General features: G+C 32.6%; 3 protein-coding genes across 3 annotated transcripts; 1 reads left to right on the top strand and 2 right to left on the bottom strand.

Moving 5' to 3' along the window:
- The first annotated feature begins 1,159 nt into the window (after positions 1 to 1,159).
- On the top strand, positions 1,160 to 3,781 carry LOC122593746. The gene is made up of 5 exons (XM_043766191.1): positions 1,160 to 1,645; positions 2,189 to 2,252; positions 2,371 to 2,535; positions 3,050 to 3,115; positions 3,266 to 3,781. The coding sequence occupies exons 1-5, from the start codon at positions 1,359 to 1,361 to the stop codon at positions 3,413 to 3,415; spliced, it is 732 nt and encodes a 243-aa protein (XP_043622126.1). The 5' UTR covers positions 1,160 to 1,358; the 3' UTR covers positions 3,416 to 3,781.
- Positions 3,782 to 6,426: 2,645 nt separating this feature from the next.
- LOC122593745 (probable glycerol-3-phosphate acyltransferase 3) lies at positions 6,427 to 9,395 on the bottom strand. The gene is made up of 2 exons (XM_043766190.1): positions 8,656 to 9,395; positions 6,427 to 7,526 (listed from the first exon to the last, which is right to left on the bottom strand). The coding sequence occupies exons 1-2, from the start codon at positions 9,358 to 9,360 to the stop codon at positions 6,621 to 6,623; spliced, it is 1,611 nt and encodes a 536-aa protein (XP_043622125.1). The 5' UTR covers positions 9,361 to 9,395; the 3' UTR covers positions 6,427 to 6,620.
- A 5,302-nt stretch (positions 9,396 to 14,697) lies between these two features.
- LOC122593237 lies at positions 14,698 to 17,095 on the bottom strand. Its single transcript, XM_043765619.1, has 2 exons — positions 16,794 to 17,095; positions 14,698 to 15,902 (listed from the first exon to the last, which is right to left on the bottom strand). Exons 1-2 carry the CDS (start codon positions 17,083 to 17,085, stop codon positions 14,911 to 14,913), a joined length of 1,284 nt encoding a protein of 427 aa, XP_043621554.1. The 5' UTR covers positions 17,086 to 17,095; the 3' UTR covers positions 14,698 to 14,910.
- Between the last annotated feature and the right edge of the window lie 910 nt (positions 17,096 to 18,005).

Raw genomic sequence — 18,005 nt, 5'->3', positions numbered from 1 at the left:
ATCATCATCAATAATTCAATACCGTCCACAAAATCTTGCCTTTGTTTTTGAAATGGCAACTAAATCTACAGGTTTTGAGTTATTATTTTTAATATGAAAGATTTTCCAATTATAAGGTTGAAACTTTTATTTCATTACATATACAACATTAGTTTACATCCGTAAAGTTGTCAATATTATTTAACTTGTACTAGCACGTTACCCGCGCAATGCGGCGGTGGTCGTGACAATGCCGTTGTAGTGGGGGGCCGAGTGTTGGTGGTGGAGACAGCGTCGAGTGGTGTGGATAATTGATGTAAATGGGTAACGAAAATATATTAAAGAATAAAGGATTGGTAGTGTAAATTAATCATTAATATTATGGGGTAGTGTACGTTGAAATATTTGTTGAAATATTTTAAGGGATGTTAAATGAAAATATTATATATTTTCAACACTTCCATAAATAAAAGGGGCTATTTCTTTTATAATATATTATAGATACCGTATATGATTTATGAAAGGTATTCTTAACTCATGTTCTCAAAACACATGTTAACAAGGACTAAATGAAGTTAAAGTTTTCTAAAGTGTAAAATTGATGGTTTTGCATGGGTTGTCATTAACGCATATAAATTAGTTGTATTATTATCGTGAAATTTAGTAATGAGTTTTTATATGAGAATTACAAGTGTTTACCGTCTTAAAAAATCTTAAAATTAATCATTTTAAAAAGAAAAGAGTTAGACATCAATCATGCATATCTAATATACAGTATCTTTCTTTATTTTTGAAACTTTCGAGTTAACTAAATGTTCTAAAATATGTAGCGGACACACGTTAAGAAAAAGAAAAAGTTGAAAAACCCATCTATTTCTATGACTAGAGAATTCAATTATCTTTAATGGGTAATTCATGAAAAGGGTCAAAATCAAGAAAAGGGGTATCTTATTGTTTTTGTTGGTCAACAATAAAAACACTCTTGCCATTGACAAGATTGGACCCAAGAAGCCTTTAAAAGTACAGAAAAGTTGAACCAAAATTTGGAAGGCAAAATTAAGTTGAGAAAAGCAGAGGATAACCACCATTCTATTTCTTATGTGTCACCAGCTGTAGCCAATCATTTTCATGCAAACCCCAAATCATCTTTCAACAACTTGACCCATTATTATTCATTTTCATTCCAAAAAACAAAAACACAAACAAAGAATCCATTATCTACTCAATCTCTCTCTTCTCTTATCTCTGTCTCTCTCAAAACTATATATAAATGTGTTAAGGGTTTTTGAGATTTTTATACATACACCCAAAGTCTTGAACATTATTTGTATAATATATAAAATAGAGAGAGAGAGAGAGAGAGAGAGGGGGAGAGATTGATGGGGGATTCAGGGATGGTGGTGATGGTTGATGAGAAGGAAGAAAAAGAGAGATTGATTGAGGTGTTGGATTTTGATATGTTATGTTCAAGGGTGGCCATGAAAACAAACCAAGGGAAATGGAATAATAATTTGCAACCACAAGAAGATAGTTACTATTATGAAGAAGCAGAAGAAGAAATGGAAATGGAAATGGAGTTAGGATTAGGAGGTGGTGTTTTTAGGATGTGGGAAGGTGATCTTCTTGAATGTTTTGATGACAAACGTTTGCTTCTTCAATCATCATTGTAAGTACTGTATCTTTTTTGTTTTATGTTGTTCTTAATCTAATGATAGATATAACATGGGTAGATAAGTAATTTACCTAGACTCTTAAAATCCACATTGAGTTTAGATTGGGCTTTGTAATAGTTTGGTTGAATTTTGTGAATTTTAGATTCTTTAATGTTAGTTAATCAGTTTATTTATAAAAATCCATATTGAGACGGAATTGTTGTATCTATAAATTTATAAGTTATTCTTTCAAAAGCCCAAATGCAAAACAGAAGAATAAAATAATGTACTTGCTGTTACCTTAATAACTAAACTCTTTACACTTTCCAACTTTTACCTCTTTGTGGCCGGTTGTCCTCATGGGAGCAGTCTCTCTACGTTTGGGTAGAGGTAAGACTGTCTACAGCTCAGGGATTGGGTCTTGTTGTTGTACTTGATGTTAGCTTAACGTGTTCCAAAAAGAAAGAACATCCTATATTTAGTTGCTTCAAAGATGATACTTAAGATTAATATTCATGATCATTGAGTAAAAGTACTTACGAATGTTTGATTTGCAGCTGCCCATGGTATAGATTCGGTGAGAATATGAAACTGGCTGGTTTCGGTTCTTGTTTCTTTCAGGTATAATATGTTTCATTTCTACTATAAGTAAGCTTGTGTTTCGTTACAAACATACGTGCACCTATGTAATCTAGCGTCAAGTTTCTAACATGTTTATGCAACATTGGGGATCCTACAGGGATTTGTTTACATAATATTAGCTACGATTGCTCTTTGCAACTTTGTTGCATTTGCTGTCACGAAGAAGCATTGTTTCTTGTATCTCGGGGTTGCTTTTGCACTCTTCCTTGGATCATATGTGGGATTTCACCGCACCAAAATGAGAAACAAGTTCAATATCAAGGTAAATACCTGGTGTCCTTGTTTCCTTATCATTTACTTAATTAGCAAATTCATATAGTGTGTTCGTACTGGTTCTTGTGCATATATCTTTATACAATGTGGCGCGCTTTGACTTTTGAGGTCAATCAGGCTACTTTTTTACTCCATCCCTGATATGAATTACTCATTAAATTTTCGAAGTATGACATAGATAAGTGAAGAATTTTACTTTTTGAATAACTAATAATGACATAAACCGTTGTTGGTGTTACATATATGGAGAATTATGTAGGATTTTACAATAGAAACATACCATGATAGCTTCTGAAGTCAAAGTGTATACAGAGTGTATCAAATTTGGGAAGTGATAAAGCTACAACAAGTTTTAGCCATCTACAACAACATCTGCTTTATACAGTTGTACACTGTGCAGTAAAACTTGCACATTTGTTGTAAATGGCAAATAATTGTTGTAGATTTATCACTTCCCATCAAATTTTGCAACGTTGATTCATACAGTTGTTTTCTTTCTCCAGGGAAGCAGTAGTTCTTTGGATGATTGTGTATCCCATCTCATATGCCCTTGTTGCACCTTAGCTCAGGTTAATTTTCTACTCATCGCCATTCCATGGATCCCATTTATCTGCGTAGTTTAATGGGACCTACTATCAATACTTTGGTCTTAACAGACTTATGAAATGAACATCTTATATTAAATACCTTTTCTTCCATATTCTTGATATCTTGAACAGGAATCAAGAACACTAGAAATGAACAATGTTCATGACGGTACTTGGCATGGTCGAGGTGACACAATGTGCATAGGAACATACGTTGAGGGTGTCAAGGCCTTCGAGCTAATTCCACCAACGAGCATTTCAATAGAGTCTCCAAAACCTTAAATCCAGCCCCTCACACAAATTACTGCCGCAAATCTTGATACTGGGCAGGGATCTTTTCCTGACAAGCTCAAAATTTTGGATAGCAACAATTAGAGGCCATTGTTGTTGTATCGATCAAGAACGTCACCATTGCCCGCCCCCTGTTAAAGAAAACGAGTGAAAAAAATGTATGTGATGAGTTTGTATAGTTTGAAAGCCTGAAAGGTCATGCAAAAGTGCAAAACTGTGAAAAAGTAATCTTTGCAAGTTAGTTTGACCAAATGTTTCGACATGGAGTGTGATACTTGATACGTTTGGTTGTGTATCACTCATAACGGTAATACGATACATTCCACTTTTATATAAAAACGTATTACGTACATAATATTCTATAAGGCCTGATGATAAGCAAATGTTTCAAGGGGGTGATGTATTGTTCGTTCTGCAACAAACTGATTCGCCGTTCAACCTAGCCAACTTGTTCAGTTAAGATTTATCCTAATTTGTTCCCTCTATGACATGACATAATGTTACCAAAGGCCCTTTGGCCAAGCGATATTGGGAGTGACCTATCAACCAAAAAGGTTGTGGGTTCAAGTTTCACTTGAGACAATTGGTATGAACAATATAGGTGGTTGTCGGTTTGTTATGCTTCGTATTTATTAAAAATAATAATAATAATAATAATAATAATAATAATAATAATAATAATAATAATAATAATAATAATAATAATAATAATAATAATAATAATAAGATTTTTTGAAGACTAAAGAAGAGATAAAGAATGGATATATCACTTGAGCAGCTTCAAGTTGATTTCTTAATTTGACAAACCCCTGTATTAAGAAAGTATTATGTTGTTGCATCAGATGACACCAATCTCTTTAACATGCGACTAAATATCCTTTTATCGAGTGATATTTAGCACAAAAATACAACCACCAGGTCTTCGATTGCAGCGCTACAACAAAAACAACATGAGCGAGTGCCTATAGCATCATTTTTGAATACCTACAATCCTCCATGTCATGCAAACAAGCCTCAAGAACATCTCAGACTCCCAGCTGTTACAGAATCCTGTCACCGTTTGCACCATTCTTTATATAATGAAGTCGCCCAATCGAATGAATCTCATTGATTTTGCCATTTTGGCGCAGCTCTAAGTTACCTTAAGTCTTTCGTGCCATTCCTGGTCTTGAATTTTTACATTTCTCCCTTATAGAACTACGATAGTTATGAGCTCTAATTATATCAGCAGTAATCATCATTGGTAACAGGTGGGTGCAAGTGGCTTATATACTTGCTACAGCAGGTGATTCATAATCAAAGCTTGTAATCTTGGATGGCCAATTGTGGCTTGATTTAGAGTTCAAAACTTGATTGAGAAGGAGTTCTGGCATAACATTGGCACTGCAACAAAGAGTTATGTAAAGAAACTTAAATTGGAGCAGGAACTAAAAAAATCATATTAGATGAGCAACATTTATCCAGGCAGAGAGCTTCCCTTGTAATTCAGGCATAACAGATAGGTCTCTTTGTAGATAAATCCATCAGTACATACCAAAGATGAATTACAAACATGATCCCAATTTTAAAATAAAAAATAAAAACATCTCAACGTTGCACTAAACTTCAAGGCATAGTATTTTTTACAATTTTCTACCTCTTCAACATCAGTATGTTTAATCTTCATAATTGAAGTGTACTAATTAAGTCGATCAGTCCCCATTTGGACCATTTTTTCGTGCATCTATTTTCTTGGAAAGTTAATGCATCATTTGACTTTATTGGTCAAATAGGCTACTTTTAAACTTCGAGTTGGATATGATCTACCAATATCTATTGAATCGCGACTTACATGTAGTTAAACATCACAACAAGAAACACTAAGTAGCCGACATTTATGCTAAATTTTTAACCATAGCCTTGGGATACTACGTGTACAACGGCCTATGTTTGACCTAAAAAGTCAAAGTGTATACACTGAAATGGTTAAATCTTGCAACTTCGTTTCATATATTTTCTTCCTTTCCTCAAGGTAAGATGTAGCAGTAGCAACCGAATATGATTTTGTATTGCCACTAATAATTTATCATTGAATGATGGTAATAAATTATAAATAGATAACACTAAGTCGGCATTAAAACTCAATTTTTATAAAAACACATAAATATTTAGAAGAAAAAGTCATCCCTATCTATTTTCTAATTAGATCGTTTTAAAAATGATTAATCATTAGACGAAACAAGTTCCATCTTCATTTAACATGTCACTTAATATACTAGCATTAACAATATCTTCTTCTTTTTTCTTTTTTTTTATCGATATTAAACTTGTAACTTATATCACATGTAATCTATAACTATAACATGTAAATTACAAACTTTGGAATTAGTTTTTCATGAAAAAAAAAGTTGTCATCATGTGAATGTGACTTGAAATTTCAATAGATTTGAAAAAAAAAGAAAAAAAAAATTGATGACAAACGATGAGTAGTTAACATTACTAATTACTCTGGAATTTTTTAATCATCATCCATCACCATCTCAAGGACAATCTCGTAAGTTCCTCCTACACAATAATTGTGCAAGTCTTGAATGACAAACGATAAGTATTTGATGTATGATTGCTATCTTGTAATGATATAATGCTAAGAGCAATAAGTTTTCTTTTTCATATATACTATCATTATATATATATTGCCATGTCATATATTATAAACCTATTTAATATATCATACGTTAACTTAACATAGCTTTATAAATTTTAAATTTAATTGAAGTATGAGTATTTTTCATGCGATTTCAATATAATTAAACTTCAATTCATCTTACTATATTTGTCATAAACTTTCCTATAAACCTCTTGTCACATATCTCTTATTAAGTGTGAATCACTTCTAAGTCAACTTTTATATTATCTGTTTTCGTTTTAACTGACTAATTTTGATTATACTATCTGAACCTCAATGAAATGTGGATACATGACAATCCCTATACTATAAACTTATATATTATATATATGTGACTTTTTCGTTAATTGAACATATATATGTGTTACAAACTCTCCAAGAAACATCTATCAACCACCACTTATACATTTCATATGGACAGAACAGAACTTCTGGACTTAATTCTACATATAATTTTTGTATACCGAATAATATAAATAAACACATCTTGCGGTATCTCTTCTATACAATTATAAATGTTTGATCCTTAAATTATACGACACCTTCGTTTCCTGCCAAGCTCATATACTTATCTCTTCTTGTTAAATTTGTACACTCAAACCCTAGAGCTTCAGCGATCTGTTTTTGTACCCGATTGGCCATCTCAATCCCCGATTGCTGATCACGTATATTTGCAGTTGACAACTTTTTAAGAATCTTGACGTGATAAATCCCAACCGGGTTCAAGACAAAGAACAAAGGGTCCAAAAACTTGAAACCACTTGCGGTTGTCCCATAAAACATATTCGTCTTAGCATCAATAGCAACAGGGACAATTTCGTTGCCAATTTCCGCAAACAAGGGGCTAAATCTGAGAACATAGGGCTCCCTACAAGTAGTCCCTTCAGGACAAACTACAAGAGCACCTTGCCGAAGCAACATTTTCATCATTTTCGAGTCCTTTTCTTTGTTTCTACTCAAATGACAAGTATTAATTGGGGACAAGAGCTCTGATAACCAACTCACACTATACGTAACGGCAGTTACTGGTTTCATGATCGCCATCGAAATATAGATTGGATCGAGTAATGTTCTATGATTACACACGTATAACGTGCCTTTGCCCTGGCTGTTGATTGGATCATCTTTTCCTTTCATGTCAACGATATCGTCTTTAGCCAATGAATATGATGAATTAGTAGTAGTATATAGTCTACCTCCCATTCCTGTAAAAGAAAAGACGGGTATGGAGATGGTGTAAGGAAAGGTGATTGCGATTAGGATCCTTAAAAGGCCAAGCCAGAACCCAAATGGAACCCACATGACCATTGCGAATGTTCTCTGAAACGTTGGCACAAACGCGATCCTTCCGTCATGAAAAACCAATGGCTTTGGGTACTTGTCTCTAGGAAGGGCTCTCCATCTTTTTTTCTCGGACTCGCTTACCAAATATATTTCCTGGCAAATTAAGCTAGCTATCTTAGACAAATGATCAAAGCAGAAATTATTTCAGACGATTAAAATTATACGAGTAGGATTTTAGGAGCACTAATTCATTCGTATAATACAACAGAATTTGCTAACAAATTATTTTCGGTTCGATGGACACATAGACTTCAATTTAATGAATGAGATTATAATCTCGATCCGTACATGGATGTACATATCGAACCACCCATCATATATAAACCAGTGGTCTACGTACGTACCACGGATCGCACGGGTGGATGATCAATTGAGAAAACGAATTCAATATCACATTCTTTTTTTGGAAACGAATTAAAGATCACATTCTACTTCTATATGGTTTGTGCGCTATGCATGCATACGTCATGCCTTTGGACCATTTTTTAGGGGGGAGGCCTGGGCCCTGGGAACAAACCCAATCCACGGCTTGGGCCCGTCTTTTAGTGTCACATAATTTTAATGAGTAATAAAAAAAAGTTATATACGAGTAGTTCTGTTTGGTTAAAAAGTTAATTTAGTAAAATGTTGATTGGTTAATAACTTAGGTAGCCAAAAGGTATAATGTGTCACAAATACGTGTATGTATTTCTAATATTATGATTTTGTTATGTTTATAAATAACATATACATGTAAAACAAATGAACTCCAATTAAGCTCATTTGGCCAGTAGTACGAAACATATATATGTATTATGTAATATTACATGAAACCAACATTAAATTAATTTGATCATTCATAGAGTTATCAATATTTGTGGTACATATAAGCATATTAGGTTACAGGATTGTACGTATCCATGTAAAGAACACTTTAAAACCAAAAAAAAAAAACAAAACAAAACTTTGAAGTTTTGAGATTGACCAGCATAAATTGATAATTAAACATAGATTAGACATTAGTATCACAATTAAGTGTTTAATAACATTTTAATGCATTAACACTTATTAATTAAATATTGTGTTCGTTGATGTATTTATGAATTTACTTTTTATGCTTTAAAAAATATGAAGATTTGAATCAATGATGAATCCATGCACCTATATATCAATCTACATGTATTTGACGTGTAAATAAGCTCTTGTGTTATATATACATTATAGCAAAAGAAATGTTACAAACCTTGCAATGAGCGAAAATTTGTTGGTAGTCATATATCTTGCTAGAGCAACCAAAACCAATGAGATGGGAGTCTCTTTGCTCATTCAACATATCATTCATCAAGAGACTTGATCTAATTATCATCGTCACATCCTCCATTAGCCCAACATAATACCCACAAACTACCTTCAACTCCCTTCCTAGAACACAATCAACGCCCAAATAATCCTTCAAAAAAGGTTCCACCATAACCCTAGGAAACTCACTCAAACCCACCTTTTTTCCACAACTCATCACCACCTCAAATCCTTCGAACCCTAAATCCTCCATAAAGAATTTTGGCAAAACAGTCTTTCCAATTATAAAGCTATCTTTTTTCACCCCAAAAAAGCCTATGAATATCATGATCTTCAACCCGATTTCTTTGCTAACCAAACAAATCAAAGGGTAAGATAGGAACAATACTAAACCTCTCAACACGCCACCGCCTTCAAAAGCAACAAGCATGAAGTAAGGAAAGAGTGAAGTTGATCTTAGTAACCCTCCTTCTACCTCAAACACAAGAGTAGTGTTTAGTAAATCTTGTGATGTGTACTTATTCGCCATGGATTCATATTTCATATATTTTAAGCACTTGCTCTTACAATGGTACCCTTGAGGATAACCAAGTAATTTCAATAGAAATTTAGACAAGAAGAAGAGATGTTGTAGCATCTTTCTGTCCATACTTTTATGGTTATCGTTAGTAGTGCATGAATGATTGCATATTAGTATAATACATATATTTATATGACCAACACAAAGTTATGGGATATATGTACGTATATATATAAAGTTATGGTCAGTATTACGTATTAATATGTTAAAAAATCATGATACTTAATGAGGGTCAATATTGATGTTTATTAATTAATATAAGATTTTCTTAATCAATTTGTACATATGTTTAAAGGCAACATAGTCATTTTGATGTATTTAGAAAATTTTAAACTATAAGACCAAACTCCAAATGCTTTATGAGATAGTAGATAAAAGAGATAGATTTTATTATATATTATTATATTATTTATGATATTGATATTGATACTATAATATGAATTGAAAAGTAAATGTATAATTAATACTATAGATAATATATAGATATATCAATATCTAAGCGACTGGTCATGTATGTCCTTATAATTAAACCATTTGTTCATCTTAAGACAGAAATTTATTTAGCGAAGACATGACCATTTCTAGACCTTAGACCAAGTGGAGATTGTAAGAACCACATGAGTTCCTATCCAAAATCATAAATGATCCATATAGTATCACTACCCGAATTGAGACATACGGTATCTTTAACATGTCAAGAAAAAAAAAAGTATATATATAACTCGGGTATATATACAACTCAAAGATTGAAACAAAAATAGTAAGTAACACTCAATATCATTATTTACGATTTACATGTCAAATACTGTTTATAGCGGTGTACACAAAAGGGAGATAGAAATGTAAACAGTTTCCCCGCAACCTAAAAGAAAAATCTGCTTTCATGTTTCAAATAAAATACTATACCTTTGACATTTCAAATAAAGTTAGAAATAGAAAAAGACATAAATTGGGACTTGGTTATCGTGCCCATTGTACTTGCATAGATCTGGATATACGTATTTTTTCAGTTAAAAAGTAAAATAAAATAAAACACTATACAAAATATGGAAGTTATTGTATTTATCATTTAATTTATTGTTAATTGAGAAAAAAAATAGTGAGAACCCTGACCTTCATATTACAATTGGAGAACCATATTCAAAAGTCCCCTCCGGCCCTCCATACTAATGATGAACTTAATTTTGATAATTACGTCAATAAATTAATATCGATAAGCATTGACTTCGAAAAATATATTGAATATATTGGCCACACCATCTTGTTTTAATATAATCCTTTTGTAGCCAATGTGGACTTGTCTAAGTTTGATTGAAATTTCTATCCACAAAAATGAATTTTCATCATATATTCATACATGAAAGAGGAAATATACACATCATTGTTTAATCTTAATAAACGACTATGAACTAGAAGGATCCATACTCTATAATATGATATCAATATTGATATTGATCATTGAGATATACTGATATTACATCAAAAAAATAAAAGACAGCTGAAAGCTAGATAGCTAGAAATGATGCATGATACTTGTCACTTTAAGTACTTTATGTTGTTTTTAGGTGAATACACAAAAGAAATTGTTGATGAATGTCGTTTTCAAGATTTATAATTGTAGTATAATTACTCGTATTATATTCCATGGCAAATTCATATAACTCACTGATCGGCCATAAGATAAATTGATAAGTGTTAGAGCATAATTTTCTCAATCGACTTTCACCTAACAGAATGCTTAAAACATTAAACGTAACTAGACAAATGTCAGCAACTCAGCATGATATGGCGGTGTGGTACAACAGCAACGGGTGGTACTGATAACGATGGTGATAGCAATGGGGTATTGACGTAAAAGTGATTTATGTAAAAGGGAGTGATATAGTAATTTTAAAGGTTGGAGAATGTATGTTGTAAATAAATTTATTGTTATAGCCTTATAGGTATCTTAGACAGAGCCGGCCCTGGTACCAAGCGGGCTGGGCGACAGCCCTGAGCATCAAATCTATAGGGGCAACGGATCAATAATCCCGTCCTATTTTATTTATGAGTGAGATATCTTTAATGGTGAAAAAGTGAAAATTGGAATTGCGGCTGGAGGCTGAAGACAACTAAGCGAGGAGTACATCATAACTTTTTTTAGTTTTTCCCTTTTAAACATTTTAGTTACCAAAAACTTGAAAAATAACCCTTTTAATTTTTTCTATGTTGAACTAGTTTTAAACCTGGTTATTGACTGGGGATAACCAAATGTTTAAAAAAAACAAAAGGAATATACTTAAACCAAAAAATAAAACAAAAGAGAATACAAAAATTAAATGAAAAAATTATTAAAAAAAAAATTACATGTCAAAAAGGTATAAAAACTAAATATTTAAAAATAAAAACGAATATCTAATGCAACAAAAGAAAAGAAATAATATGAAATAAGATATATATATATATATAGCATTTGAATAAAAATATAACATTTTAAAAAGTTATAAAAGAACAAAATGTAAAGTGTAAAAAAAGGTATAAAAAACAAATGTTAAAAAAAAAAATTTTAAAAAACAAATTATATAAGGCTAGAGGGTAAAAATAATAAGGTTTCAAACCCGTGAGCTTTCACCCCACAAATGTAAATACAAACCACTCCACCAAGCATCACTTTTGTTCGTTGTTTGACAAATATAATATTTAACTTAAAACTGCATATAAGTGTTTGGGGTAAAAATTTTACTACCAAGATCTTGAACAGTATTTTGCATTCTGGTCCTTTCGAAAAGAACGCTTGATATTATATGGTGTTAAGGGATCCTTGATTCCAGTTAGTCAATTAATGTGGGCTCTGATATATTATAAGTACTTCATATCCTCAGGATCAATAATTTTACTAACGAATATGTTTCTAGTATAGTCGATATTATATGCAGGACTGAAGTCAAGAACGTGTTATATAAAGAAAACGTGTTTCAACGGATAGTCTATCACTTCATCCACAAGAATCGGGATTGATAACAGACTTACCATGTGAAGAATAAACCTCAACGGTCATCTAAGTTTATTCTTCAGCGAAAGGAGCAAGTCCAGGAAGATCCTAGATATTTCAAAAATATGGTTCAACGTCTAGCTCTATAAATAGAAGAAGTTATCGATCAGAAAAGGACATCACTAAGAATATATACATTACACACACCAGATCATTCAACAACCACAAATATAGAGTGACTTAGCGATTATTAGTTGTATTATTCATTCGTTCGTTCATTCATTCATTTCATTGTAATCATTCTCAAACAAAAGTAATAATAAAAGAACAGCTGGAGGTCGATTGCATCCTCCCGGGGATTTTTACCTAAGATCACTTAACTGGATCAAGGGTTTTTCCTCGTCAACAAAATTCTGGTGTCATTATTCTTTATAGCTTTACTTTAAGATTTTATTGTCAATTTATAATTATTTGCTCTTTCTTCAACAGTTTTTCTTAATTACTCAAAGTATTTCAATTTCGAAGATCTTCTTAAAACACTTTTTAGTCAAAACTCTTAGTTTTTGTTGTTATATTAAAGAAAACTTTCATTTTTATTGAAGATCCTTGAACACCAAACCCCACTTACAAATATTCGGTTCTTGAATTGTCTAAAATTCTTTATAAAATTATCTTAGGTAATTTTTGACCGAAACAATAAGGACAAAAAAAACCACTGTTCACGCGAATTTAATTTAAATAAGTTATAATATAAAGTTTTAATATATAATCCAAATTGAACTAATATAGTTATAAAATACTCCGTGTTTTATTATTATTATTTATTACATAAAATAGTTCTAATGCACTATAAAATTATATAAAAATTATATAGTATTTTAAGGATGTAATATATTGTTTTAGTTTTATATGAATGTTAAGATGGATTACCAATGATCAGTTTTTAACCAAGGTAGTTTAAAATCATAATTAATACTATTAGATATTTATATGGAATACACACGACTTTCCAAATCAACGTAAGTGATCAAATCAGAAATTAGTCAAAATGTTTTAGTTAAGAATTGGTAAATGTATGCCAAGACAGGTTATAGTTTTACCATTATAGTGTGTTGCTTTTCTAACAAAACTTGATTGAGGCATTTTTGAATTGTTTAACCCTGAGCATCAATAATCTCAAGACCGACACTGATTTTAGATGAAAATGTCTAAATTTGTGAACAAGAGAAAAGGTTAATTTGGGTTATCAATTACTGTACTTAATTGAAAAAAATAAAAGTAACAAATATATTTTTATAATGTAATAATTGTAGAGATAGAGATTAGTTCATTGGTTGATCTTGCATCAAGGTAGCTTAGCTAATTTCGAAGTGATTCCATCCGTTTAATCGACATTCCCTAATTTAGCTGACAATTAGTGCCCAAAACTTCTACATTTCATATACCCGTAATTATTTACCATATAATTAATATAGCTTTATACTCTTACATTTCATATACTTTGGTTTTTCTTGAGCAGACTGAAAGAGAGTGTAGATTGTGGGTTAAGAAACCACAAAATGATACCAAAACGGAAATCTAGCTAGCGACAATGCATGTTAAAGCCTAAAAGGATTAAAAAATAACTCATTCAATGAAAGAAGAGAACCAACTTGACGAGCAAATTCAGACATAGAAAGGAATATAATATGAAGACTCGGAAAAAGAAAAACAAATACAGATCGAGTTGGACAGTTAAAAAATGGCTTTGCCAGATTCATCCAAAGAGTGCTAATCCTTAACTCTCCATTTAGCAATTTCTTATTATTCAACAATTTTGTCAGTGTTATTGCTCCCGCCGATAGATCAACTTGTTTAAGTGTTCATGATGCCATTCGCAAATTCTTTCATTCTCAATTAATTAGCTTGCATCATGAACGCAAATATATCTAGCTTTTTGTGTCATATAGCTATTCTAGGGATTAAATCTGTAAATTGGAAAGCCAATTTCGTAAACAGAGGCGGTATCAGAAAACAAAATTCAAAGGAGATAAAATTAAAAAATCCATAAAAGAATAAATTTAAAGGGGAGAAATATGTTAAAAACCTATAAAAAAATTTTAAAAATTGAAGAAAAATTTAAAATAAATGACAAAATCTATAATTATACTTACATATGAACTTCTGATTGTTATTTTAGCCAAATACTGTATGATAATAGTATCATAACACCTATCCACCTCAATTGCATATCTGATTCACACCAATGCGAGACTTTAACAACAAACTATGGTCTATAAAGTCCAAAAGCTATCGTTCCACACAAAAGTTTAGAGAAACATATAAGACAGGGACGATTGATTATTATGTTATATTCTTATGTATTAAATTTAATCCTTGCAAAAGTTTTCTTTTGATTTCTTTTTTATAAAAAAAAAAAAAAGTCGACATAAGTCTTACAACAATTAAATTACTATTTTACATTTCACAATCATCATATATGAAGTTCATGATACAAAATTACAAACAACTTCATGGATATTGACCTATTCAATGTCAACATAGAAAAAAAATAAAAATAAACAAAATAATTAAACCAGAATTATATCAAACTTGGCCATTTGTATTGTAGCCAGCCCATTTAGAAGTACCCATTTATTTATTCAACTTCATTGGGGAGCACGGGCCAGTTTTCCATCGGATGCAGGTTGCTGCTTCATCTCTTCCCCACCCGGCAAAACCATACCCGGATAGCCCTGAACTCCAACATACCTTGGCCCATAATAAATAGGCTGGCCCGGCCCTCCACCTGTTCTACCCGCCATTTCATATGACTCCCCACCCGTAACGGGCCTCATTCCTGAGTACATTTGGCCCATATTTTGCACCTGGGGGTGGTGAATCATTTGACCCGGAGGTGCCATAAACTGTTGACCATATTGACCTCGAATAGGTCCGGGTTGAACCGCAACATTTTCTTGAGGCATCGAACCGGGGGGATGCATATAATAAACAGGCATTTCTTGCATTGGTACCGGTGAGGAAGTACGACGTACATAATAAACGGGCTGACCCGGATACTCCGTTTGCTTCAAAACTATTGGGTCATTAGGCTCGGAAAAATGCTCGGTGACCGTTTCTTTTGGTTCACTAACGACTGGTACCGGGTTATCAAGTTTAGTCCGAACAGGTCGAAGGTTGGGAGCCACCGAAGTCCCCAAGGCCGAAGAAGTCGAGCAATAAGGAGAAGAAATTCTTGGAGCCGGTGACCCAGGATCCGAAGCCGAGACACTATCATTAAGTCGGGTTTTGGGCTTCGGGTCATCCGGATGATCCAGCCCGAATAAATAATCGGGCACTTCAGAAACAATTGACGAGACTTCAGATCGACCACGCTCCAGGCTGGCGCCCCCGTTAAGCGCGTCAAGGAACCAGTGTTCGCGCTTAACGGAGCCGTCTAGGAGCGAGCTGATGCTGCTGGCTCGAGATAGAGAGGCGTCAGTTGGGAAAAGGAAGATACGGAGCCGAGCCGTTTTGTTATTGTGAGCCAGCCGGTCGTACTCATCCATCATGTTTTCCACGTCTTCATCACTAGTGACTGTGATTAAGGCGTCCAAGTCTTCGTTTGGTAATTGGTACTTTATACATATATCGGTTGTACCTATATATATATTCACCTCAAGTTGTTAATTAACATACTATGTATATAACAAGCTGCAGCATTATTGCAATTATTAATTTATATTCAACACACATCATCTTTCTTGCTTTTTATCCCGTCAACGTTAAAACTTAATTTCATTTTGAAAAGCAAGAAGAAGACATGTCCAATTCGGATTTTAAAAACGGGCCAAACCATGGCCAAGAACCAAATATCAAAACATGTAGGAGCTAGGAATTGAGCTATTTAATATTGGTTTAATCACGATTATGATTTCTTCAGTTTAATTAGTAATCTCGGACTAAGCTTTGCTCCAGGCTAAGTCTATATATATGTACGCTTGTTCCTTACTTGGACCATTTTATAATCATTCGAAAATAGTTAGACCAAACCTGCAGCAGCTGGTTCAATTCGATGTTAAAATCACATGCCGGCCTCTATCATCATAAAAATCATATTATTCAGTTTGTGACCTTGTGTCGAATTCGTGTGGTCCTCATCAAGTATACTAAAATTTTAACATGGTTGATTTTAGTGTTAGAGCTATTTTTCATTTCAAAAAATACGTGTATCTAACGATAACATACCGCTCTAAGATATAATGCAATTCTAGTGATCGATTGGAAAAGCTATGTGTTTGAGCATTAATGAAATCTAAAGTAGATGAAAAAAAATGTCCATTTAGCTTTTGATCCACCTAGCATTTATTGTGTTAGATATATAGCTTAACAAACCAATCATTAATAATTACAATAATTTTGTCAATATGTCCCTTTTTAAATTAGTGAGTATATATTATCTAATAATTTTGGCTCTCATAATAAACATCATCTATGATTGAATATATGAAAGATACATATAACTAAAAAATTTAAGCATGTACGTATTTACCAGAAAGCTTGGATAGTTTGTTGCTAAGGGATGCGAAGGTAGTGTTGTGGCGGAGCACGGTGACTATACGAGTGTCGCCACCAACATACCGGAGTTGGTTGTCATGTGGACGTGGTAATATTTTTCCACCAAAACTACACATGAACCGAACACGGGCTTGTGCCGTCGTGTCATCGTAAACACGGCTGTTATCTATCGACGGATGATGATCTGACCGTGGCGACGAGACCACCGAGTCTATGGTAGCAACAGAGACTTGCTCTGGCGTGAAATGGGACTGGGTGGTGGTCATTGCTGTGAGCAAACGCAGAGTTTGGTAATAGATTCCTTGGGTTATATATAAAGATAAAATGCAGGGGTGGTTTGGGCCGGTGTGGGACCATTGTCCCGGGCCTACATCACAAACTTTAAGCTAATTTCTAATACGCCAACTTATTTTAATTGGTATTATTGAGTTTTATACTTTTTATATATGTTTTGTGTGTACATATTTCTGAACTATCTTTGTTCTTATTCTATACGACAAATATACAATGCTTAAAATTGATGAAAATTTAAAATTTTTATTAATTATTCGTTGTAAAACAAATATGATTTGTGTCGTCTAATCTTTAATCTATCTATACTACTCTTTTATAAAAGACAAGACATAACATTTTAATATTCGAAACTTTAAAATCAAAATATTCACAACAATGTCTTAATTGCTAAATGGAATTTTTTCTAAATATATAACTATCAAACTATATACTTTTTTATGTATTCGTGTGTTTGACAATCTAAGTCGGTAGTTGGGGCCTGGTGGAGTCGATCGTTGCCCCTATTACTCATTCCCACATTCACCAATTGAAGTTTACACGGAGAACACCTCCCATAACTTTAGACATATAGTTCTACTTTTCTTTTTTTCTTTTTTTTTTTTTTCTATTTCCAACTTATTGTGTCCATTTATTCTGATGTGTATACTTAAGTTAGTTCTTTTTTCCTTATATATAAAGTTTTTTCTTCTTAATATTTTTGTTAATTTTTTTTTTCTGATTAGAGTTTTACATTTTAATCTAAAGTACAAAACAGTATTATGAAGCTATTTAAGTAAACCAATCTTTTTTATCATTGCTATTATAAATTATATAAGATTTATGTAATATATCAATCAATAGTGAAGCAAGTTTCCAATATATAATACCATCCCCCAGAAGCCAAAAGGCTTTA

The sequence above is a fragment of the Erigeron canadensis genome, chromosome 3, assembly GCF_010389155.1.
Source record: "Erigeron canadensis isolate Cc75 chromosome 3, C_canadensis_v1, whole genome shotgun sequence".
Lineage (NCBI taxonomy): Eukaryota > Viridiplantae > Streptophyta > Magnoliopsida > Asterales > Asteraceae > Erigeron > Erigeron canadensis.
Note: the sequence above shows the minus strand (reverse complement) of the source record. Positions and strands in the feature narration are given on the sequence as shown.